The 26,833-nt window shown below is 36.9% G+C and overlaps 1 protein-coding gene across 1 annotated transcript; it reads left to right on the top strand.

The window, feature by feature from the left end:
• On the top strand, positions 1-26,833 carry LOC123307399 (ERAD-associated E3 ubiquitin-protein ligase HRD1-like). The gene is made up of 3 exons (XM_044889684.1): positions 1-139; positions 217-335; positions 26,046-26,833. The coding sequence occupies exons 1-3, from the start codon at positions 88-90 to the stop codon at positions 26,826-26,828; spliced, it is 954 nt and encodes a 317-aa protein (XP_044745619.1). The 5' UTR covers positions 1-87; the 3' UTR covers positions 26,829-26,833.

Raw genomic sequence — 26,833 nt, 5'->3', positions numbered from 1 at the left:
AAAATATTCAAATCTGTTAAGTTTGAGAAGTTAAGATGACGTTGAAAATTCCTGATTTCCGTCAAAATTCTAGTTCAATTTCGCCTTATGATTCCATTGATTTTCAACTACTCAAGGTTTTCTGTACATCCACCACAAAGTAATTATTTTACATTCTTCAACTTTCTACTTCCATTACCGCATCCTATATCCTTCGAAATAATAACATATTTTCAGCATGGAACCAATTAGTGGCACTACATTTATTTCGGATGATAATCAGATTGTTTGAAGAAATTCATTTTATGGAACAATTTTTCATTAAAATGCATCATATTTTTGCTTTCACATGTCAGGTAAGATGAAGAAACATTTTTATTTTGAGTCTGATATATAAGGTTTTTAGAATCTTGAAAAAAAAATCAATCAACTATTATATTCAGAACTATACATCTTGAACAACTTTTCTGGATAAACTTGTTGGCATTTGATCATTAAACGTTATTGGCCAGTTTGAAAGTGTGTCAACTTTTTGAATGCGTTGATATTTCTCTCATATAAGAAACGCTCGAATGATATAATAGTGCTTTATTTTCATAGAAGCCATTAAAAAGAACTTTTCATTAGGTATTATTTAGGTGTTGCAATAATAACATCGGGGCTGTGGCAAAGCATTGGGCTAAGAGCTTGTAGAAACACTTGATATATTTTTGTGCTCACAAGCACTTCATAAAAAAACTGCTCAGTGCTCAGTAATTCGTGGACTTCATCGGCAGGCTAAGTAATCTCTAAAGTGCTCGCGAGTAAGAAGAGAATTATTTTAATTGACAGATAGCGTTCACGTGTTTGCTCCTGCCATTAGATTGGTCATTTTTTAGGTTCTTAGGAGTTCTGTGCGAAACCACAGTATGTACCATGAGTACTTCTGGGGATTATCTAACTAAGTACTAACCCCCACGAAATATTGCCGATTAACAAATAAGCGTTCAACGTGTTTTCAGCCTACGAGCGTGCATTTATATCATTATGATGAAATATATTGTTACGTTCGACACCGATAAAGATTTCCTGGTCAAAATCAATTAGTCCTAAAAAAAGACAAGCGTAGGTTAATAGTCCGGGAGGTGGCGTCACTTTTGAACTAGTGATCGATCTTCAAAAATTTTGGGCCTTAAAGCCCAATCAGTTTTATTTTTCTGATTATGTTAGAGGTTCCTGCGAGATATTTGGACGGCTGCAGTGAAAAAACGGTTTGATATTTTTCTATTCTGTTTCCATATTCGTGTTAGGTATAAAAGGAACTATAATCAGGAAACATTTCAACAATTTCGGGTGAAGTTTTTTTTTCGCTGTAGACATGTGAAAAAAAAGTTGTGTTCGATTTATGAAAAAATTTCTTCACAGAAATTGTTCGAAAATTGTGTTCATTCAGAAAATGAAATTCAATTTGAATACCAATTCGGAGTTCTTCATTTGTTCAGAATTGAGCACTCAAAAATTCTCCGATGTGACCAGAAGCCGTTACTTTGAGGTTTATACATAACTGAGCACACTCATTAGAATATTGCTCAAATACGACGTTGAACATCCTATATCTCGCTTATGCGTCAAAAACGGGGTATAGTCATAGGGCAAAAGTGATTCTCCCGGTGTCATTTACCGCTATATATGTTTGTCCAGTTTATGATGAAACACCCTGTATAAACAAGTAATGGTTATGTACACTCGATAAATAATCGTTAGCCGGCACGATGCCGGTGGAATATGCGTCAGTCGAACTGCATAAGATGCAGCGCGCCAAAGGAAGCTGGTCACTGCCCTTGACTTTGGAAGCCTTACTGACGCAGAATCCACCACTATAAACCTGACTGACGTCCATTTTTTACGTTCAATTTGATTAAAATAATCATTCTTCAAAATTACAAGTGAAGATCGGTCACTTCAATTTTCCGATTTTTCCGACCACTTCAAACGCCTGACTGACGATGTTTCCACCATCGGGAACGTGACTAACGCCCATTTTCACTCATAATCATGTATAATTCACATTATTACAAAGATTCACGTGGAGATCAATCACTTTTTTTGTGATTTTTCCGGCGAGTTTCACCGCCTCCCAAGCCCACGCCCACCACGGTCACGCTGACTACTTTCATTTTGAGTGCAGTAATAGTGTAGCTCTCTAATTAATCATATTATTCGAGTTGGAGATAAACCAATGATAAAAAAGTGACACCACCTCCCGGACTATAAGGGTCCATAGGAGCCGATTCATTTTAATGTGCAGAGTCTACTCCAGCATTTTGCTCATATGATTTTGAAATAGGCATTCAAAAACTTTTCTCGATATTTAAAAAACACCCAATTCATCGCAATAATTTTACAAACTATAGTTGTTAAGTATCCGTACTAACACTTATGAAGTGACTATATACCCCCACAGATGCGACAACGGGTCATAAAACTGTCAATAATCCGCCATGTTTTGTCAAGGCTGTAGACAAATAATCATAGAAATAATAATATAGGTAAGTTTTTTTTTTTTTTTGGTGTAGCAGAGGGAAAATCTGCAAACAGACGAACACACCCTATGCTGAGGGGGAACAGTGTGGGGATTCTCACTCTCTGAGCTCGAGACCCACTAAAAACCCTTAACTGCTTCTTCATAGGTTCCGGGCATTTTGCCTATTAACCAGTTGACTCTTATGGTTTCTGGACTCTCACACGATCATAGTCGTGTTGATAGTTGTATGCTGCCTATAGCTTTTATAGGTTAAGCTCTTCTTTGGTAACATTTAAATCCTTAACTGATCTCTCGGTCTTCGGTGGTAGGTTCTTGACCTTCTAGCTTCTTCTGTTGGATCGTAGTCGACTAATCTTCGTAGTTCCTCATTTGGATGTTGTTTGGCTTTGTCGAATATCCTTTCCGCCTTTCTCTTCATAAATTCTGTAACTAGTTCCCATTCCAAGTCCTTGTAGATTTGTTTGTTCCTAACAAACCAGGGTACGTCCATCGCCATTCTAAGGAGTTTATTCTCAGTGGCCTGTATTCTCTTGATGTGGGTCTTGGCTGCGAAGCCCCATGCCGCCGATCCATATGTGAGTTGTGGTCGCGCAATAGTTTTAATCATCGTCAACTTGATGTTCTTATTCATATGACTTCTTCTGCCTATGAGTGGATAAAGTTTACTCATTGCGGCTTTTGTTTTATCAACAGCACATTTGATGTGGTTTTTCCATGTAAGTCCTCTGTCAAGCGTCACTCCTAGGTATGTTGCTTCATTTTTCCATTCAACCTCTTGTCCATCAACTTCAAGGTTTTCTTCCATCCTCAATCTTCTCTTTTGCAGTAATATTGCTTGAGTCTTTCTTCCATTGATTTGGATTTTCCATTTGATGCACCATTTGAGTAATTCATCTATGGCTTCCTGCAGTCTCCGGTGTATGATCTCTGGGCGTCGATGTCTGAACGCTATTCCTGTGTCATCTGCGTACAAGGTGAGCATATTCCTAGCGTTCTTCGGGATATCATAAAAGTATATTACGTAAAGCAGAGGTCCAAGTACCGATCCTTGAGGCACTCCCGCTTCCAATTGTCTGGTTTGAGAGGTTGCTCCATCTATCTTCACATAAAAGTTTCTATTCCTCAGATAGTTCCTTATAATCTTGCATAGCTTGGTCGAATATCCTGCTTTTTTCATCTTGTAGATTAGGCCTTCGTGCCATACTCTATCAAAAGCTCTCTCGATATCCATCAGAACTAATCCTGTGGCCTGTTTGGTCTGCATTCCTTCGGTGACGTATTCTATGAGCCGCAGTAATTGGAGTTCAGTCGAGTGTTCTCGTCGAAATCCAAATTGTTCGGGTGGGATTATCTTCAACATTTTTGTTTCCTCATTCAGCCTTTTGGCGATAACCCTTTCGACGACTTTTCCTAGTGCTGATAGTAGGCTGATTGGTCTATAATTTTGAGGAAATTTCCGTTCCTTTCCAGGCTTGTTGAAAACTATCATTTCTGCAGTTTTCCATCTCTTTGGGTAGTATTCGGTCCTCATCACTCCGTTTGTTATATTCGTCAAGGCTGCTATTCCTTTTCTAGGCAATTTCTTCAACATATAATTCGTTATCCTATCTTCTCCCGGTGCTTTCCGGTTTTTCAGTTTCATTATGATCTCTTTGATTTCTGTTGGTGAAGCCGGTTTTGGAATGATTTCGGTTTCCGGTGGTTCCATCATCAGTTCTTCGTTTGCCTCCACTTCTTCTTCTAGATCTTCATTGTCATCATCATTTCTGTAATTTATTCTGGCTTCTCTCTCAATTGAGTCGGCCAGTGCTTCGGCTTTCTCAAGTCTCGTATATACCATTCCGTTTGCTCCATGCAGTGGAGGTATAACTGTCCGTTCTCGTCGTAAGCGTTTTGCATTTTCCAAGCCCAGTGATCTTGGCGTATCTCCATGTGAATGTTTCGGAATTGGTTTCCTTATTCTCTTGGTGCTTTCTTCATAGGCTTCTTTTATTTGATTTTCCAATTTTTCAACTGCTTCATCTAATTCATCCTGGGTGTTTATTTGGGGAATTTCCCTGATTTTCTCCTGAAGTAAATTCTTATATTTCTCCCAGTCTGTGCGATCCTTGGTTTGTGTCTCTTCTTCGTTTCTTGGGCCATGTCCCACTATGAATTCTATGGGATTGTGGTCTGAAGTTCCGTCTTCTATTGTATCAATGCTGATTTCTTCAGTGATGTCTTTCATTACGACAATGTCCAGTACATCGGGTAGTCCATTTACTCTTGGTATGTAGGTCGGTATATCAGGTCCTATCACAACTGCATTAAGTTTTTCAGCATAAATCTTCAGTCTTCTCCCGTTTGTATTTTCCACCCTACTGTTCCATTCCTGCGATTTGCAGTTAAGATCACCAATTATGATTTTCGGGTGTCTTCCTTCTAGTAGCATTTTTAGATCCCCTTCCAGCATGTCCTTATCCGGTGATTTATAAGTTGAAATAATCTTCACTTGCCCTCGATTAGTATTCACAATAATCGATATTGCTTCTACTTCTTGTCCATTGAATATTTGGTCGAAATGGTGATCCATATTCCTTCTAGTCAGTATAGCAACGCCACCTGTGCTGTTAGGTCTATCATTTCTGTAAATATCGTAATTGGGAAATGCTATCCGAACGTTGGGGTTAAGTCTCGTTTCTTGGAGAGCTATGACATCCGGTCTCTTCTCTTCAATCAGTTCTTCGAATTCTGATCTGCGGGCTCTCAATCCTTCGACGTTCCAAGAGACGATTATGAGATTGTTCTTTATCGTCGTATCAGCCATTAAATATTCTTAATAATTTGCTGCATCTTCTTCTCAATCTCTTTCTCCAGATTCTGCATCATCGTGCTGAGGAGGTTTTTCGTGAACTTATCCAGTTCCTCAGTGATTCCAGAAATTCCTTTTCTGGTTTCGGCTTTTTTGACGGTTTTTGCCTTTTCCGTCTTTTTCTCTGGTTTCTTCGTCTCTTTGACTGCTTTGGTTGCAGTTTCCTGGGGTTTCTTCACTTCCGAAGAGTTTGGGGATGGCCTCGGTGTATTTTGTGTTGGCCTCGAGCTGGTCTGGTTCGATCTTGGCGATCGATATAGGTAAGAATGCAAATACCAGACATTTTGACTTCGGACAAAACATGGCGGATCACCCAATAGAAAATGAGACAGCCTATGTCACTACAGTGGGGGGTATGATATAGTCACTGTCAGGGGCTTGACACTTCCTTACCCCCACCCCAAATACGGTTTTTAGTTCTGCAATCAAACGCTATGGGGCACTGCATACGAAAATATATGTCATGTTCTCCACAGATTACTGTTTTCTGACATATCGGATTTGTCAACGCCAACAGTGTCAATGTCAATATGTTTAATGCAAATTCTTGTTTACAAACGACATAATAGAAATCTTATGCGAGTGTTAATTAAAAATACCCATTTATTGAAGTCGACAGTTTTATCAGGAAATCGATTTTCTTGTAAGAAATGTTTGATTCAAAGAACCACGTAATTATAACATTAATCGTTTATACTTAAACCAATCCAACCAAACCCTTTAAAAATTGTGTTAATGGAAATGAAAGTCAAACTGTGTAATCAGGTATTAAGCCACTCCGTGGGGTCAATGATGAAGCTCATTTTTCAATGGGGTAAGTATTTTTTTCAAACATAATAATACAAAAATTTACTATTTTTCTTTTTAGAAATCAAGCATTCGCTTCAGCTTCCCAGAGAGGCTATCGACACTGCTTGTTCCGTAACCACGGAATTCTTAATTTAAAATTTGGCTTTAGAGACCTTTCACAGTTGTTTTGTTTCTTTTCGAGTTTCCTTTTTGTTGTTTTCACTTTTCTGCTGGCCAACGTCTTGCGCCGGAGGGAAGCTTGCACGTATATGCGCGGTGCTCGCCTGTGACGTTTTTTTTTGAAGACGAAATTGAACGGTCGAACAGATGTACTAATAATTTTTATGTTCGAATAATGGTTGTTTTTGCACACTAAATATATAATTAATTGAAACGAAGTACTGCAGTGTGTAGTTTATTAAACTTCAGTTAAGAACCGAGCGCTTTCGACAATATTTCATCATCAGGGTTCCCTGGAAGGGTAACTGTGATTATTACAAGAGATAGAATTTATTTTGATAATTACCCGTCCAGGAATAACACCACAGGCGGCATGCGGAAGAGTCAATGCAAATTAAAATTAAAACTTGAAACTTTACAACTAAACGCTAGAATCGGGTACAGCAAGGGCGGCTCGTCAGAGGAGGCAAGGGAGGCTAAGCCTCCTCATAAAGCTTAGAGCTAAAATACATTCATTTTGAGCATGTTCTTATTTTCAGAAAGTAATTTCTATATAAATTTTCCGAACACCTGAACTAGATATTCAGATAAAAATTAGTTCATTTTTCGGTCCTTCGCTCATAAAAATCCAGCATAACAATCATAGAATCCACCGGCCGCGTACGCGTCCGCCGCGTCGAATGTGAATATTTCCTAGGACTGCCTATTCGGACGGAGGCTGTTGGGCCTGCTGCTTCCGTTGATAGTGTACCATATTCGCCCGTAAAATGTACCAGAGGAGGCACAGCTCCCCTGTTCACCATCGATTCTTTCGTGCCGTCTTCGACTATATTCGCTTGATCTCCGGCGGTAGGGGCGTTGTCCGGCGGTAGTTGTTATGATTTCAATTTTCAATTTGAATGTAACGACTTCGTGGAGAACTGGAACTTTGTGATATATTTTTGTTAAGATAGGTTGTTCTGTTAGGGCGTTAGGGGTAAGTACTGATACGGATCAAAAAATAAAATGGAATTGAATATTGAGAATTAACTGTACACGTTGTTGAAACCTTTACAAGACCTCCACCAAATTTAATTACACTAAAGTCTACCGAAAATCGTCAGAATAGAGGTTTCAGTGTTGTTTGGTACGATAAATGTGATTGGTTAACTGGATCGATCAAACGGGAAAAATTATTTTGCAGGCCATATTTACTATTTTCTCATCAAACAGAATATACTTCATGGTTCAAAACGGGGTTTTCAGATTTGAAAAATATACCGCGTTCTATCGAAAGGCATAACAAGTCAAAAGAGCATTTAGCATCCCCTTGCATTGGAAATTAGTCTTAGAACTGGCATACTTTATTGACTGATAAAAGTTTGTTCCAACACTCCTCGAAAACTATTAGCCTCCTCAGCTCTCATGACCACGAGCCGCCACTGGGGTACAGTTTTCGCCAGAAGGAACAAACGAATACAAACGTAAACATCCGTCATTCGACGACAAGACAGATAAGTGACCTCCAAATGAATGAAGGGTGACAGGGGTGACTTATGACAGATGAAACAAGTGGCACGCAAATCAGTGGTGCCACCCTACAATAACATAATCTATGAACACACACAGTGTCAACAAACAGACGACAAACCAATATAGCACACTAACAAACGTTGAAACACGTGTAAAGCAATGAAATGGTCATATTTTAAAAATCATATTTTAAAAACGTCATGGGAGTAGCCTCTTGAACAAAGGGGTGAAGGTGTTATTGAGGTTCACTTGTGTATTCACGCATTTATTGTTGGACCGCTTTTCTCGGTTGATCTCAAGATCTTCAAACAGGTTCATCTTGATGTTGTACTTATTCAGGTAAAAGGTATCGACTGTTTGCTTATACTCAGATTGGGGGTTATTTGGGATTGCAGTCAAAAACGAATGGATCACTCTTTATTCTTTATACTCGAGCTTTCGGAATGTGTTCATTCCTTCCTCAGGAGCAGCTACAATAAAAAAAAACAACAGATTAAATCGTACAATTAAAACAATTTTTCTTACAATGTGAGGTTTTCTCGTTATGGGTATTCGATTCATAAGTCTTCTACTATGGTAATTAGGAATCTTGCGCTAAATCATAAACCTTACTAATGATGACTTTTACAAAATGATGGTCCAGATAAACATACAATCAGTTCGGAAAATTTTTTTCCATGCAATAGTTAACTCTGATTCTTGGTTATGTCGAAAAATTGCTGACATGTCATGTTGACTGTCATTACTGGTAGTCATAGAATCATAAATTACATTCTTCTTTTTTTTTTATTTCTTACAATTTATACCTCCAACATTATTAGAGTTAAAACAATATTCATCTAAAGGGAATCGTGATCACAAGTTTTTAAGTCACTTAGTTACTTATTAGTTATTGAGTCATTTATTAGTTACTAAGTTATTTATTATTCATTCAGTTATTTTTTCTGTTTTTTCTAGGTCTTTTATTCTTCCTTGTTCTACTTTTACACTTCAACAACTCACTAGCCTCTGGAAACTATCAACTGCTACACTGTCACTGTGAACACCCGGTGCGCTTCGTCTTTTTTTCTTCTTATCCCATTCAATTAATAGCGAATAGATGTTGCTTAAATTTTGTATGTGTTTTCTTGCGTTCATACAATGATCTTCTTGTGAAATACGAACCATTTCTAGGACAGAGAAAAAGATTTTGACAGGAGGTTATTCCTAGAAATGGTTCGTATTTCACAAGAAGATCATTGTATGAACGCAAGAAAAGACATACAAAATTTAAGCAACATCTATTCGCTATTAATTGAATGGGATAAGAAGAAAAAAAGACGAAGCGCACCGGGTGTTCACAGTGACAGTGTAGCAGTTGATAGTTTCCAGAGGCTAGTGAGTTGTTGAAGTGTAAAAGTAGAACAAGAAAGAATAAAAGACCTAGAAAAAACAGAAAAAATAACTGAATGAATAATAAATAACTTAGTAACTAATAAATGACTCAATAACTAATAAATAACTAAGTGACTTAAAAACTTGTGATCACGATTCCCTTTAGATGAATATTGTTTTAACTCTAATAATGTTGGAGGTATAAATTGTAAGAAATAAAAAAAAAAGAATGTAATTTATGATTCTATGACTACAAGTAATGACAGTCAACATGACATGTCAGCAATTTTTCGACATAACCAAGAATCAGAGTTAACTATTGCATGGAAAAAAATTTTCCGAACTGATTGTATGTTTATCTGGACCATCATTTTGTAAAAGTCATCATTAGTAAGGTTTATGATTTAGCGCAAGATTCCTAATTACCATAGTAGAAGACTTATGAATCGAATACCCATAACGAGAAAACCTCACATTGTAAGAAAAATTGTTTTAATTGTACGATTTAATCTGTTGTTTTTTTAATTGTAGCTGCTCCTGAGGAAGGAATGAACACATTCCGAAAGCTCGAGTATAAAGAATAAAGAGTGATCCATTCGTTTTTGACTGCAATCCCAAATAACCCCCAATCTGAGTTGTACTTATTGCCCGTAATGTTGTGTAGAACCTCAGAGTTCCGATTTGGGCTGAACTGGTGTCGAGAAAATGCGAGATGATGGCCAAATGTTGATAGTTGGGGTCTACTCAGATGTTCCTTTATTCTAGTGGATAGCCTCCTCCTAGTCTGGCCCACATACGATGTGTCACAATCACCACACTTAAGTTTATATATGCCACTTCGGTTAAGTTTTTTGACATTATCCTTTGAGTTCACTAATAAGGAGCCCAGCGAACGCACACCAGAATAGGAGATCCTATACCTATCAACAGAACGCTCGAGGACGTGAGATATTGCCTCTGACAGGTGGCCCATGTATGGTAGAGAGCAGTATTTCAAATTGTCCACAACATCTGAACTGTATGCTAAAGCTCTTCTCTGCTCATTTATTACGTTATTTTTGATCATATCAACTACCTCTGGGTCATAACCATTGTCCAATGCGATTTGTTTAATTATATTGAGTTCTTTCTCTCTGTTAGCTTGAGATAAAGGGAAGTTGAGGGCTCTATGAACGTAGCAACGCAAGGCTGCCATCTTATGGCTTCTGGGGTGGCACGATTGTGCTGGTATTATGTGATCCGTTTGTGTCTTTTTTCTATATATCTCGAAAGTCAAGGAGCTATCTTCGGATCTGGAGATAGTGAGATCGAGAAAGTTTATGGATCTGTTGACTTCCAACTCGAGAGTGAATTTTATCCTCGGGTGCAATGTGTTGATGAAGTCCAACAAAGCATGGGCATCATCAGGAACGCCGTCTAGGATGACGAATATATCGTCCACGTATCTGTACCAGCGCACTATTATTCTCCACCTTATCATTATGTAGGCCTCAAGCTTCTCGAGAAAACGGTCAGCCAGGAAGGAAGACAGAGGGGAACCCATGGCCAATCCATCAATTTGTCTGTACACAACATTGTTGAAAACGAAGAAATCCTGGGATAACGCGAGCTTCAACAGAGTAAGGATGTCGGCGAGCTTGGAGTCAGGAACGTCTTGCTCACGGAGCAACTCAGAAACTAGGGGAATGCATTCCCCTCTAGGTACTGACGTGAAGAGGTTGCAAACATCAAATGATAACATGATATAGGTATCCTTCATCTCGAGGTCCCGTAATTTATGTGTCAAGTCCATGGAATTGAGTACTGAATATTTAGGCTTGTAATCGGTGATTGATTTTATAAAGGAGTTCAAAAAAGTGGAGAGATCATGTACTGGGGTATTGCAAAATGACACCACTGGTCTTATTGGAATATCCAATTTGTGAATCTTTGGCAATCCGTACAGCCTGGGTATTGTTGGATTACTGGGTAAAATGTGCAGTTTGTTGTGTTCTGTAAGGAATTCTTCACACATACGTAGATGTTCTTTGGCTTTTTTAATGAAGGTATTCAAAGGGTTATTATTGAGCTCCTGAAAGTTATTCCTGGACGGGTAATTATCAAAATAAATTCTATCTCTTGTAATAATCACAGTTACCCTTCCAGGGAACCCTGATGATGACATATTGTCGAAAGCGCTCGGTTCTTAACTGAAGTTTAATAAACTACACACTGCAGTACTTCGTTTCAATTAATTATATATTTAGTGTGCAAAAACAACCATTATTCGAACATTTAACTACTGTACAGTAATCATGGTTGACAGCTATCGCAGGCTGGCGGTGAGGAGAGGATGTGTACAGCTTGATATTTGGTTCATACATCAGTGCAGGAGAGAGAAAGTAATTCCAACCTTCGCCAAGGTTAAGATCTCAAGGAACGTTCCCCATGCCATCAAGGTGGAAATCGAAGAAAAACTTCTTAAAAAATCTATTAGCGGACACTATGCCAAATTGAATAGGCTTAATATTGAATTGAAGATCATTTATGACCAATTGTGTAGCTCTCTGGATTACCACACTTTCCAGAATTTTTTGAATGACTGTTACGATGAGGTCGACTTCCAGAGATCCATAAAACGCGAAAAGCTTGAACGAAAGTTGATAGGTCTGATAAGGACAAGACTGGCAACTGAAGCTCCGGGGGTGAACAGTTTCTCCGACCACGTTTTCCATGAGAGAGTCAAGAACTTGTCCGACACCCATTTCACGACGTCTGAGTTGGAGTTGCTTTCGTTGGGTCTCAAATTCTGCTTCGGTAGGAGAGCGGACGTGTCGGCGCTCCAGGAGTTTTCTATACACGTTGATTGTGCTATAGAACGTCTTTCAAACGACCCAGACTTCAAGAGGTCCCTCAGAGATCGTTGTCTCGCCCTCATTCAGCGTGGTAAGCGTGACCGTATGAATATTGGTGGACGGTTTCGAGTGTTGAGGGACATAAAAAAGAAGATCACTGACCATGAATTGATAATTTCTAAGGCAGACAAGGGTAATTGCTTAGTGATTATGAACAGAGCAGACTACATCGTCATGGTAGAAACCTTTCTTTCACAAAATAACTTTCAGGAGCTCAATAATAACCCTTTGAATACCTTCATTAAAAAAGCCAAAGAACATCTACGTATGTGTGAAGAATTCCTTACAGAACACAACAAACTGCACATTTTACCCAGTAATCCAGCAATACCCAGGCTGTACGGATTGCCAAAGATTCACAAATTGGATATTCCAATAAGACCAGTGGTGTCATTTTGCAATACCCCAGTACATGATCTCTCCACTTTTTTGAACTCCTTTATAAAATCAATCACCGATTACAAGCCTAAATATTCAGTACTCAATTCCATGGACTTGACACATAAATTACGGGACCTCGAGATGAAGGATACCTATATCATGTTATCATTTGATGTTTGCAACCTCTCCACGTCAGTACCTAGAGGGGAATGCATTCCCCTAGTTTCTGAGTTGCTCCGTGAGCATGACGTTCCTGACTCCAAGCTCGCCGACATCCTTACTCTGTTGAAGCTCGCGTTATCCCAGGATTTCTTCATTTTCAACAATGTTGTGTACAGACAAATTGATGGATTGGCCATGGGTTCCCCTCTGTCTTCCTTCCTGGCTGACCGTTTTCTCGAGAAGCTTGAGGCCTACATAATGATAAGGTGGAGAATAATAGTGCGCTGGTACAGATACGTGGACGATATATTCGTCATCCTAGACGGCGTTCCTGATGATGCCCATGCTTTGTTGGACTTCATCAACACATTGCACCCGAGGATAAAATTCACTCTCGAGTTGGAAGTCAACAGATCCATAAACATTCTCGATCTCACTATCTCCAGATCCGAAGATAGCTCCTTGACTTTCGAGATATATAGAAAAAAGACACAAACGGATCACATAATACCAGCACAATCGTGCCACCCCAGAAGCCATAAGATGGCAGCCTTGCGTTGCTACGTTCATAGAGCCCTCAACTTCCCTTTATCTCAAGCTAACAGAGAGAAAGAACTCAATATAATTAAACAAATCGCATTGAACAATGGTTATGACCCAGAGGTAGTTGATATGATCAAAAATAACGTAATAAATAAGCAGAGAAGAGCTTTAGCATACAGTTCAGATGTTGTGGACAACTTGAAATACTGCTCTCTACCATACATGGGCCACCTGTCAGAGGCAATATCTCACGTCCTCGAGCGTTCTGTTGACGGGTATAGGATCTCCTATTCTGGTGTGCGTTCGCTGGGCTCCTTATTAGTGAACTCAAAGGATAATGTCAAAAAACTGGACCGACGTGGCATATATAAACTTAAGTGTGGTGATTGTGACACATCGTATGTGGGCCAGGCTAGGAGGAGGCTATCCACTAGAATAAAGGAACATCTGAGTAGACCCCAACTATCAACATTTGGCCATCATCTCGCATTTTCTCGACACCAGTTCAGCCCAAATCGGAACTCTGAGGTTCTACACAACATTACGGGCAATAAGTACAACATCAAGATGAACCTGTTTGAAGATCTTGAGATCAACCGAGAAATGCGGTCCAACAATAAATGCGTGAATACACAAGTGAACCTCAATAACACCTTCACCCCGTTGTTCAAGAGGCTACTCCCATGACGTTTTTAAAATATGATTTTTTAAAATATGACCATTTCATTGCTTTACACGTGTTTCAACGTTTGTTATTGTGCTATATTGGTTTGTCGTCTGTTTGTTGACACTGTGTGTGTTCATAGATTATGTTATTGTAGGGTGGCACCACTGATTTGCGTGCCACTTGTTTCATCTGTCATAAGTCACCCTTCATTCATTTGGAGGTCACTTATCTGTCTTGTCGTCGAATGACGGATGTTTACGTTTGTATTCGTTTGTTCCTTCTGGCGAAAACTGTACCCGATTCTAGCGTTTAGTTTTAAAGTTTCAAGTTTTAATTTTAATTTGCATTGACTCTTCCGCATGCCGCCTGTGGTGTTATTCCTGGACGGGTAATTATCAAAATAAATTCTATCTCTTGTAATAATCATAGTTACCCTTCCAGGGAACCCTGATGATGACATATTGTCGAAAGCGCTCGGTTCTTAACTGAAGTTTAATAAACTACACACTGCAGTACTTCGTTTCAATTAATTAATAATTTTTAATCGCTGTGTTCCGCATGATACGCAATTTTCCGAAAGTGGATAAAATACGTGATAAAATCACAAATATTTCGCTGTGAACGCTAAATAACTGTAGTTTTGATAGATTGAAACGCGCAGAAGGTGTTTGTGCGGTTTTGGTTTGTGTGTTCTTCAAGAGTAAGCTGCGGATGCAGATAAGAAGGGCCCTTCCAGACTCCATCATCTCAATCCATAAGGTAAGGTGCAATGCGTTGGTGGCTTGCTTTAAATTCGGGTTATTAATTCACATTTTTCCCTTTATTTTTCACTCTGTGAAAGGTGTCGCTGACATTTCCTCGTTGTTTGTAGGACGAGTGGCCCGAGTCCATATTTTCTCTCCGGTCATATAATTAATTAAAATTTGAGTTATTGAACACATTTAACACTGCTGACTTCATACTATTCTTGGGTGAGTTATTTGATTCGTTGAATGTATCCAGAGCTTGTACATCCACTCTTAAAGAGGACGTTTAGTATTCAAACAGAACACAATGTTTGTTGGGAGCAGGCGATACAAATTTTCAACAGTATTTCATTTTATTGCCCTCGAAAGAAAAGATCCATTGTGGTGCTCACTTTGAAGAATATAGTGACAACATTGAAAGCATTCCTTTACCTTAGGCAAAAACTGTTCAATGATTATTATCACTTTAAATATATTCTCACTGGGGCGCTTTCAATCAAAATTGTTTAGAAAACTTTTTTGGGTACATTAGAGCACATGGAGTAAGGAATACTAACCCAAATGTTGAACACTTTATTTCATCATTCAAAACTTTAGTTATTAATAATTTCATGTCAGTGCATTCCTGGGGATCTAACTGTGAGGAAGATAAAACAGGGAATCGTTGTTTAGACACTTTGAAATCTTTCCTGCAGGAAAATATAAAATCCACATAGGTCTTTGGGCAACTAATTTTTTCTTTTCCAAATTATTCATGCATTCTTAACTTTGGCATGCTGTTTTTGATTTCTATGGCCGACTCCCAACGAACATTGTGTCCTGTTTGGATAAAGTTGAAGATTTCTGAACATATAATAATTTCAACTGCATTTTTTGTATGTTAATGTATTCAATTTTTTTAATTTTAATTTTATGCTTTACAAGCAGGCATTAGTTGTGTTGTTCTGATGAGGTCAAATGAGACCTCATTGTCATAATTATAGCTTATGTATTTACATTTTTTTTTCCTGTGCTGGAAATATCAATATATGTATATTTTTCATGAGAAGTTTTATTTCTCCTTAAAATTCGCCCTAATAATCCATATTATTCTATCGACGTCTAAAACACCAGTGAATGGCTAATTTAAATTTCGCGCCTTGCGATTGCAGTTTCCTGTTATACCGACATTACTCCCGGTTAGTTGGGTGTCAACCGCATGGGGACGCCGAGGGCGGGATAAACTGTATTTTTCACCGTAGAACGTGAGTGTCAGATCTATTCTATTCTGTAATCTGTGGTCACTGTAGCAAGCTATTGCAAATACATTCAAAACATTACTCTAAAGCCAAATACGAAATTTCAATCTGCTCGAAGCATTATTTTAGAAAACATTTGAATCAAATTTTTTCTCGCTGTCATGCAGTGTAAGATGTTATCAATAACATAACTCAATGTTTTACTGTTGTAGTTTACTGTAATGTAGTAAGAAGACCGGTTTCTCGCTTATTTGCCGTCATCAGTGTAAGGTGATTGATCAGTAGAGTTGAATAATTTTATATTAAACAACTAATTTAAAGTTTGTAATTTATTTGTCTCTCTGACTACAGCACTTCTCTTAATCCCTCTGTCTATCTAACTAAACCTACCTCGTTGTCACCGTCATAATCGTTTTGCATTGCGCATGATACATTATATCAATTAGAACATTGAACATAAATTATTCTTCTTACTACCTTACATCCCCTCCTATAAGATCACAAACATCTTTACCTATAAATAATATACAGAATGTTTTACATAATCTACATCTATGCTATACAGAATAATGTCTTATAATACAATCTTACATAAGCTATCAAATACATATGTACAATCATTATAGGTTCACAAAATTTCAATTGCATGTATCATGAACAGAACTTCTTAAAAAGTAAGGTTCCCTGGTTGGTGTTTCTTTTTTAACAGTTAAATGTTGCCTGTTTCGTCTATACAATTTACCTGACTCATCCTTAATTATAAGAGATCTTGGTTCATCACAATTTTTTGAAATAATGCCATTCTCCCACTTATCATTCAATTTGAACATCACTTTACTACCAACTTTTCCTTCTGGCAAATTTTGTGTATGTTTATCATAGAAGAATTTTTGATTCTGTTGACGCAATTTTAAAGTATTATGCAATTCTTGTTTTTTTATTAGTTTGGGTTCAAGCAAGGTATCCACAGTTGGTAGATTGTCTTTCAAACGTCTATTGAAAAGTATTTGGGCCGGTGACAAGCCAATACCTGATATTGGAGTATTTCTATACTTTAAAAGATAAAAATCCAGATTTCCTCCCTCAGCTTGACATTTCTTCAACATATTTTTGCAAATGTTTACACATTTTTCAGCTAATCCGTTGCCTCGAGGATAGTTCGGGCTGGATGTTATTAAAGTTGTATTATATTCGCCAAGAAACTCTTTTAGATGAACTGAATTGAAAGGTTGATTATCCGCTACTAGATAATCAGGGAAACCATGACAAGAAAAAACCTTCATTAACACTCTAGACACTTCTTGTGCCGTTTTGAACCTCATGCTCCTCAACTCGATCCATTTTGAATAATAGTCCATTATTGCCAAAAATGTTTTCCCCTTGTATTCGCAAATATCAGCACCAATTCTTTGCCACGGTCTTTCAGGTATATCATGAGATAACATAGGTAACCGAGGGTTGTTATTTTTGAATTTCAGGCAAATATGACAATTATTCACATAATCAACTATATCTCTACTTATATTTGGCCAGTAAACACTTTCATTTGCCCTATTCCTACATTTATTTATGCCTAAATGACCTTCATGCAGTTTCTGCAAAATTTGGTATCGCAAACTTTTAGGAATTATTATTCTATCACCATAAAAAATCAAATCATTATCAATACTTAGCTCATGTTTAATTTGGAAAAATTTTTTGATTGAATCCGGTAATTTTTTTAAATTTTTTGGCCATGCAGTAGAAATGTATTTTCGTATCAATGTGAGAATCTCATCCCTTTCAAATTCTTTCTTCAACTCAGAAATTTTTTCTTTACTCATAGGAATAAACTCTGAAATTGAACTAATAATATGGGAATTTTCTATTTCTACTTGACTAGAATATTTTAAAGGAGCCCTAGACAACATATCAGCAATAAACATCTTTTTACCCGGCAAATAAGAAACTTCAAAATTATATTTGAGTAATTTAAGTCGCATTCTTTGCAACCTGCTTGACAACTTATTCAAATCTTTCCTAAAAATATTAACTAGAGGTTTATGGTCTGTTCGCACTAGCACATTATCATGACCATATATGTAATAACTGAAATGATCGGCTGCAAATAAAATAGCACCCATTTCACGTTCGATACAAGCGTATCTCTTCTCACAGTCTGTAAGAGCCCTACTAGCGAAAGCTATTGGTTGACCTTTCTGTAATAAGCAAGCCTCCATCCCTTCTATACTTGCATCACACTGAACGGTAAGAGGACTTTTATCATCATAATGCACCAAGCAGGGAGGTGAGGTCAAAAATTTCTTAATACATTCCACTCTTTCTGAATGAATCTTTTCCCATTTCCAAATAGCATCATGACAAGTGAGTTGCCTTAAGGGTGCTGTTATCTGAGACAAATTTGGTATAAACTTGCCCAAATACTTAACAAGACCTAAAAATCTAAGGAGCTCTTTTTTGTTCCTTGGATTTTCTAACTTTATTATAGTTTCTATTCTGTCAGAATCAATTTTTATTCCCTTTTCTGATACTTTAAACCCTAAAAATTTAATTTCCCTCTTCTTGAACTGAAATTTATTTTTGTTGAAAGTGATACCAAGTTTCTTAGCCCTATCTAAAACTTTTTTTAAAACTACATCATGCTCTTGTTCTGTACTACCTGAAATAATTAAGTCATCTATGTATATTTTATTGCCAAGAATATCACCAAAAACAAGAGTGTTTTGTCTCTGAAAAACCTCAGCTGCAGTGTTTATACCGAAAGGTAATCTCAAAAACCTATATCTCCCTAAATGAGTAGCAAAAGTTGTGAGTTCTGAAGAAAATTTATCTAACTTAATCTGATAAAAAGAATCCTTAAGATCTAAAATTGAAAAAAATTTTTTATTGTTGAGGTCTGCTAACAATTCATTTGGTGATGGTATCTGGAAATGTTCCCTTTTAATATATTCATTCAAAACAGTTGGGTCTAGGCAAATTCTCAAACTTTTATCACTTTTTTCAGTTACAACAATGTTATTTACCCAATCAGTTGGTTCTATTTGTTTGCAAATAACACCTTCTTCTTCTAGTTTATTTAAACATTTTTCAAATTCAGGTAAGAGTCTCTTGGGAATTCGTCTAGCAGGGAAAACACAAGGTTTACAATCATCTTTCAAAACGAACCTATAGGGTTTACCAGGAAAACATCCCAATCCCCCAAAAACTTCAGAGTATTTCTGTAATACAATTTCTTTAGAAGTAAAAATAACTTCACCCTGAGAGAGAAAATTGGATTCTTGAGATACACTATCAATCACTTTCGATAAATTCAAATTCAATATAGATCTCAATCCTAAAATTGGCTTACCACCATTCTTCACAACATAAAATTTTAGACGGTGAATCTTACCACGAATCACACAATCCAACTCTGTGGACCCCTTGACTTGAAGCTTGGTTCCATTATAGGCTGTCAAAATTACATTTTGAGGCATGATCTTTGCCACTGGATCAACAGTTTCCAAGGCTTCAACGGGAAGAACATTGCATTCTGCACCAGTATCTATTTTGAAGTAAACCAATTTACCATTAATAATTATATCCTCTAATAATTCAAATTTTCTGAGATTATTACCTAATTCATCTATTTGTTTTGCATTTTCACAGTTATATAATAAATCTACATTGTCAATGAAAAATTCATCATCACTGTCTGAAAAGTATTGAATATCAATATCATTCACATTTTTCATGGAATCATTAACATTTTTATGATTGTTTCTTTTTTTAAAACAACAAGATGCAAAATGATTTTTCTTTTTACATAAAGAGCACAATTTCCCAAATGCTGGGCATTTACCAAAGTCATGAATACTATCACATTTATGACACTTTTTGCGTTCACATTTATTATAATTATAATTGTTCTTGTAATTTTTTTTGGAAAGTTTATTAGAAGTATAACTTATCTTGTCATTCCTTCGGGATCTGACAACATCGACGGATGTTGAGGGTTTGTCATTCATCTCCTGCACCTGTTTCTTGTTCTGCTCATAGACCCTGCAAATGTCTTCAGTCTTCGCCAAAGTAAGCCTCTCAACTTGAAAAAGTTTTTCTCGTAAGTCCTGGTCCAATAAACCCATAACGATTCTGTCCCTGATGATATTCTCCTGTTCTTGATATTCACACGAAGCAGCCAGTGATTTTAATTCAGTAATATACTGTGACATAGTTTGATCTTCCTTCTGATTGCATTGCAGAAACTTGTATCTTTCGAATACCAAGTTTTTTTTTGGTTCACAATATGTGTCGAATTTCTTTTTTACATCATTCAACTTCGCCTTATCAAGTTGAACATTGAAGGTATTAAATATATGAACTCCTTCCTCTCCAATTAAATTTAAGAATGTGGCAATTTTTACCGATTCTTCTGCATCTGATTTTCCAGAAGCGAGAATAAAAATCTCGAATTGTTGGAACCACGTGCTCCAGTTCTTCGCTATGTTACCATGCTTGAAATTCATCGTCGGTGGAATTCTTAGAGTATCCATTTCTTCTTGATGAATTTTAACACCTGACACCATGTAAGGTGATTGATCAGTAGAGTTGAATAATTTTATATTAAACAACTAATTTAAAGTTTGTAATTTATTTGTCTCTCTGACTACAGCACTTCACTTAATCCCTCTGTCTATCTAACTAAACCTACCTCGTTGTCACCGTCATAATCGTTTTGCATTGCGCATGATACATTATATCAATTAGAACATTGAACATAAATTATTCTTCTTACTACCTTACAATCAGTACCCCATAACTCAAATCGATGATGACCAAAATGAAATGCAGAATATAAGTTCTGCAATACTATATTCTGGGTTCATAGATACAAAACAAAAAATCAACAAAATATTCAACTCAACTGGTGAGAATAATTTTGTCGTGATTCTCACCGTTGAAAACACCTGTATACAAATAATACAGCTTTGAATATAGGATACAAAGATACATATTGAACTATTATATATCAAACTTGTTATTTCCATATAATGTAATCTTTCTATCACTTCTGGAGAAAGACTTCGGAAGTACTCTGCAGTGTGTGAGAACTTCTTTCAGGTACATTCCGAGGAATATCTGAAAAAAGGGTAATCCAATATCATAACAAAACAATTGATTCAATATATTGAATATATTATCTTATATATGTATATGATAAATGAGTAGTACATTCAGTAATGCATTGCAGATATCTAGGAAGACTTACCATCAGTATTCGATGTATCAGTTTCAAACTGCTCTAGCCCTCCATCGATGCGGTTCCTTTGGTGGCCCTTTCATGCAAGGGTTGCTTCCTGCATACTGCATACAGCAACTTACGTGGATGAAAAGCTTTAAATTGACTTGAAGTAAAATGTTCACTGCACATGGTGTAGCTTTTACTCAAGTCAATGTCTTGACGCCCAGAAAATTCTATCCACTTCAGAGCACTGAAAATTAAAATCAGTCAACATCCGAGTCACATGGTACAAGTTGCAATACTTACGTTTCCATTTTTTTGGTTAATTAAAAAATTAACCAAATCTCAAAATTCATTTTTCACAGTTACTCACCATATTCTCAATATTTTCCGTATGACATTTTGAGCAAAGTCTTCGATTTTTTAAGTTTTCATTAAATAAAATACACAAATAACTATAAAATTATGTGACTAGAACGAGCAGTACGAAAATCAAAACATGAAAAAAAACGGCCATGTGCAAATATCCCCATGAAATGGCAAATGACCCTCGAATAAGTATTTTAACCAGTCTTAGTACCTATTTTAAAACACAACTGAAACACCAGGTGGCGCTCACGCAAATTTGGTCGCTTCGTTTTCTATCTCCCTAACTCTATAATCTTTGAAAAACTCCAAATCTAAACAAACAAGTAAAAACAGGCAGCTCTGAACACTTCTGCTACTTATCGGGAAAGGCCATGCAATGCTATTTTATTCAGGCCCGGACTGGGACCACTTGGGTTCCGAGGTCCGAGGTTCCTATCTGGAAAAATTTTGAAAACGAATTAGGTGCTTGAAAACAATAAAAACGCGATTTTACGCTTTTTCAGCTAATATTATTACTTTCGACTTTTATTGACTTTATTTTTTATTAAAATTAGAAATTCACAGTATTTTTGAGATATCCCTAGAAAATACATTCTGTAGAACTGCCAATAATTACAAAGGAGTGAAAAATAAACATAGAGTATTGAATTGATGTGGCCGATACATCCATAATTGAACTTGAAACAGAGATTATATGATTTTCACAAATAAGGGTTGTCAAATCACGACACTTGATCCGCTAGCATCTCTAGGTGGGTAAAGGTAAACTGAAATATATGGTATCGGGGGGAGAAGATATTTAAACAAGCGTTTTACTCTATTCTGAAAATCTACAGGGGGCAGTGACAGTTTACAGAACATTCAGAGCAATTTAATTTCAGAGTTGGTGAAAATCGGACTAAAGGGGGTAATGGTAATTTTCGGAACGTTCAGATCAATAACAAAATAGGTACCAATCGGATGATCGGTCATTAACGGCCGTTTTCAATAAACCTATCTATCCATCGTTTCACTTACTGACGATTAGTAACCATTGGTAACCATTCTAAAATATATCTACAGATAGATCATAGAAACGGAATCACATGCATTTTCCATCTTCAGTAACTGAAACAATGGATATATAGGATTATTGAAAACGGCCGTAAATAATAAAGCAGAGAAAACCTTCTATCAATGCATAATATTATCGAAAACTATCATCTTTCCCTAGATTTCAACGAGTTGTTTCATTTTTCATTCCTTTCACATGCATTTTTTTTTAATTAGATTTTTTTTATTTGGCAGTTTTTTTTTGGTTTGTTTGTTTGTTATATATTAGCAATTGAAAAGACGAAAAAATCCTGAAATTGCGCTGCATGTTCTGATGTTCTGGAAACTACCCCCGCTCCCTCTATATTTTTAGAAGTAGAGAGTTAAATACAGGGTTTTCTCAAAGGTGAGGCTTTTTTTTGACAAGTAATATAACCCCTCAAAATGGTACCAAAAATCATTTATATAAAATGTTCACCAGGGCTCATGGTATGATATCGGTAGTGCTTCGGATGCAATGCTACAGAATGTGACTGCAGCTTGGTATTTGCATATGTGTAGTCACATTCTGCAGCCACTACATGCATCCTACGCACTACCGAAACCATACCTTTATACGTAGGTTTGTGCCGGCTAAAGGTCAGTATACTGGAAACCGTCAGAGTCAGCGTATGATTTTTGTGAATTTTTGGAGTGTCGAAAAGTAGTTGAAAAATACATCACGTTTACTCAAACAATGATCTTGTTGACATGATTTTAATTTATGGTGAATCCACACGGAGTGCCAGTGGGGCGTGCAGGTTGTACATTAGACGATTTCCGTTAAGAAATCACCCAACTCCTTGGATGTTCATAAACTTGGTGCAGAGATGTAGAGATACTTTACGTTTGAATGAATCTCGGGGAGCAAATGTTGGCAGGCCTGTAACATCGCAAATGGCAGAAATCGAGGAGTAGATTCTGGACAAAGTTGAGGAACAACTGACAACAAGTATTAGATCCATAGCCAGGGTCGTCGGAGTGAGCCACAGTAGAGTTTGAAAGACACTAAGACGAGAGCAATTGTACCCCTATATACCATTTCCAGAAAGTTCAAGCACTTCAACCAGAAGATCATCCTGGAAGAAAATAATTCTGCCTGTGGCTTTCAAATCGCCAATATCAAACAACATCCGTTCTGTTTACTGACGAAGCCACTTTCACAAGAAATGGAGTAAACGACTTCTACAATACCCCTGTATAGTCTACAGAGAACCCTCACGCTATCAGAAAAACAGATTTTCAGCAAAGGTTTTCCTGAATGTCTGGATCGGACTCCTGTGTGGAATGCTTGTTGGGCCATTTTTTCTACCACCACGAATGTCAGGTGAAGACTTTCTCCATTTTCTCCAGAACAATTTGCCAGGATTACTAGAAGATGTTCCTCTCAATATTCGACGGAGAATGTGGTTGTGCCTGAATGGAGGAGCACCCCACTTTCGAAGAAACGTTAGAAATTAATTAAATAATGTGTTTCCGAACAGGTGGATAGGATGCGGCGGATCTGTTTCTTTCCCCAGATCTCAACCCTTGTGATTTCTTCCTTTCGGGTCATTTTGAAAAATTTGTGTACAGTGACGTTGAAGTGGATAGTGCGGACGAACTGAAAAAACGTATTGAAAATGCTTGTGAAAGCCTCACCTTAAAAACACCCTGTATTTGTTTATAAATCTCCTCGTTCGGTACCAAATTTTTCAGTTTACCCTCAACCACCTGAAGATCTTATTGTGATCACAAAACACGTGTCGAGGTTTACCACTCATTTTATGGAAAACCATATATGTAATCTGTTTCTAGTTCTAAAGTGCAGTATTTTAGTCACACCAAATGGTCCAAATGTAGGAATGAATTAGGTCAAAATAATTTTTGTAATTAAAGTAATGAAAAATGGATATTGGTGATTAGAAAAATAATACTTAAATTAAAAACAAATCTGTGTGTTTAACAGATTACAATGCTGTTATATTGGAATAGAAGGCGCTTAACTAAGATGCTTCAACATTTTACTCCCCTTGGCCTGAAGTAACAGATTCCTTGTGAGCAACTCACTTGTTGAAGCTACTTCATCTATTATTATTTATCTACGTTAGTGGGGCCCCTCAGGCCGAGGGCCCTCCGCGATCCCGGACCTGCGGACAGTTCGTTGTTACAGATATTATGTTGGTAACGACATCTATCGTGAAATGATGGGGTTAGTTCTGTGCGACCCTGTAATGCTCGTGTTCTGTTCGGATCGAAAGGTTTAGTGTTCTAAATATCCAATAAATAATTTTCATAATAAAATAATCCAAGGTCCTTTTTGAAAGATAAGTGCTTACTGTTCCGAGAACTTTTTGAGTACTAGTAGCTATATTTTCCATTATTTCAGTGGATTCTACGTGGAAAAAGAAGAAAACCTAAATTACATTGACTATAATAGTCTTGTTATGTCGCCATTGTCTAGTAGGGAAAATTGGAAATTTTGCAAGAACATGGCGGCTTAGAAGCACAGATTACAATGCTGTGATCTATAATTCAGAATGCGGATTCGGTCACGTCACATGATCAAATCCTCCACGATGAAAAATGAGACCACAATTATTGTCGCCACTGTCTTCGTACAGTCACCTTAAGCCAAATAAACCCCATACCTGAAATGGAAACTTCCAGATGCATCAAAGAAAAACTTGAAATAAAGAAAGAGGACCTGTTCGTACTACTAGATTATTCTGTTACTTCCGTAAACCATAGAAAAAATTAAAGTTCGATGTTTCGACAAATAAGTTTTGACTTTGACATTTCATGAATTGTTGATGAATTTTCAACAGTCGCAACGAACAGTTCATCGCATGCAATTCATGAAATGTCATGATTATTCATCGGAACACAGAATTTCAGTTCTTTGCTGTGCTTTTTGCTAGTCACAGAATCATCAATTACTCAAAATGGCATTTTTTCCTTATTTCAACTTCTTCTTTGATAACTCTGAAGGTTTATTCTGAGTAGAATTGATTGAGACAATAGCAAATATAAATTCTGATTTGGAAATCTTACGTTTTGATGGATTCGATTTGTTCAACTTTATGATTCCCTCATAAACATCTTGTACATATTAGGTCCAAAGGAAAACTTGTTAAAAATCTGCACAAGATTTTCTTTGAAAAACCCGCTATTGAAGAAAGTGTGACCCATTTTCAAAATTTTCTTCACGAGCATCCCAAAAACTCATAATCTATTGAAATTGTCATGAAATCGGCCGTCTCACGTTGTGAAGATAACCTGGATGTGCACTTTGAAATAAGAATCCGGATGTTACATAGGTCTGAAAATATTTTAGTGAGAAAGTTTATTGTCGAAAATAGCAACATGCAAATATTCAGTACAAAATAGAGATAAGGTCTCCATCAACAGGCAAATCAATAGGCCATCGCAGTGAATCACCCTCTGAAACTCTATAAGTTTTGTAGTTTTCATTTCTAATATAATATACTTCCATCAATTGATGAGTTTTCTGATCCTTATCAGTCGGTTTTGGGTGCTAATCACAATTCTCTTTATTTTCCAGGTGATCTTTTTCATTTTGTGCGATTTCTTCCTGAATGACATTCTTGGAACAACTGGTGTAAAGACGAACAAAACAGTAGTGATGGCTCTGACTACGATCCTTTTTTATGCAGTATTTGGTTACTTCGCCACAAGAATTCGTGATATTTTCTTGAAAAGCAGGATTCCCACATCATTTGGTACACCATCGAATTGCGTGAAACTACTGTTGAGACTTGTCCTGGAATGGGCAAAAACTGCTATAATCATTTTATGTATAAGAGAGCAAGGCATTCAATACTCTCCCCATCCAATTTATACCATGCTGACATTGAGCTATTATTTAAGTTCTGAGAAAGTTTTCTGTGAAATATTGTCGGCACTCGCAGAAAATGTTTACACCTTCGAGTATTTCGAGAATTTAGAATATCTTTACATTCCCATGTACCTCAATATATTCAGCATAGCCTTGGGAATATTAGTGAACCTGTATTTATTGCTATTCTGTTATTCAAATTTCGTACTGATGACAACATATTTCATAATATTTTTGAGGATAAAGGACGTGTTCTGCAATTATTGGCAAATGATAGTGGCCGAAAAAAAAACCTACTCAAGTTTTCGTGTTGCGACAGATCAAGAAATCAACGATAGGGACGACATCTGTGCAGTTTGCCTCAATAAAATGAGCAAGGCTCGAATAACACCCTGTAATCATCTTTTTCATCCCATTTGTTTAAAGCAATGCCTTAAAAATTCATTTCTATGTCCACTGTGTAAATATAATTTCAGAGAAGAAGTGTAATGTTA

This window comes from Coccinella septempunctata, chromosome 2 (assembly GCF_907165205.1).
Source record: "Coccinella septempunctata chromosome 2, icCocSept1.1, whole genome shotgun sequence".
Taxonomy (NCBI): domain Eukaryota; kingdom Metazoa; phylum Arthropoda; class Insecta; order Coleoptera; family Coccinellidae; genus Coccinella; species Coccinella septempunctata.
The sequence above is the reverse complement of the archived record's forward strand: the minus strand, read 5'-3'. Positions and strand labels throughout refer to the sequence as shown.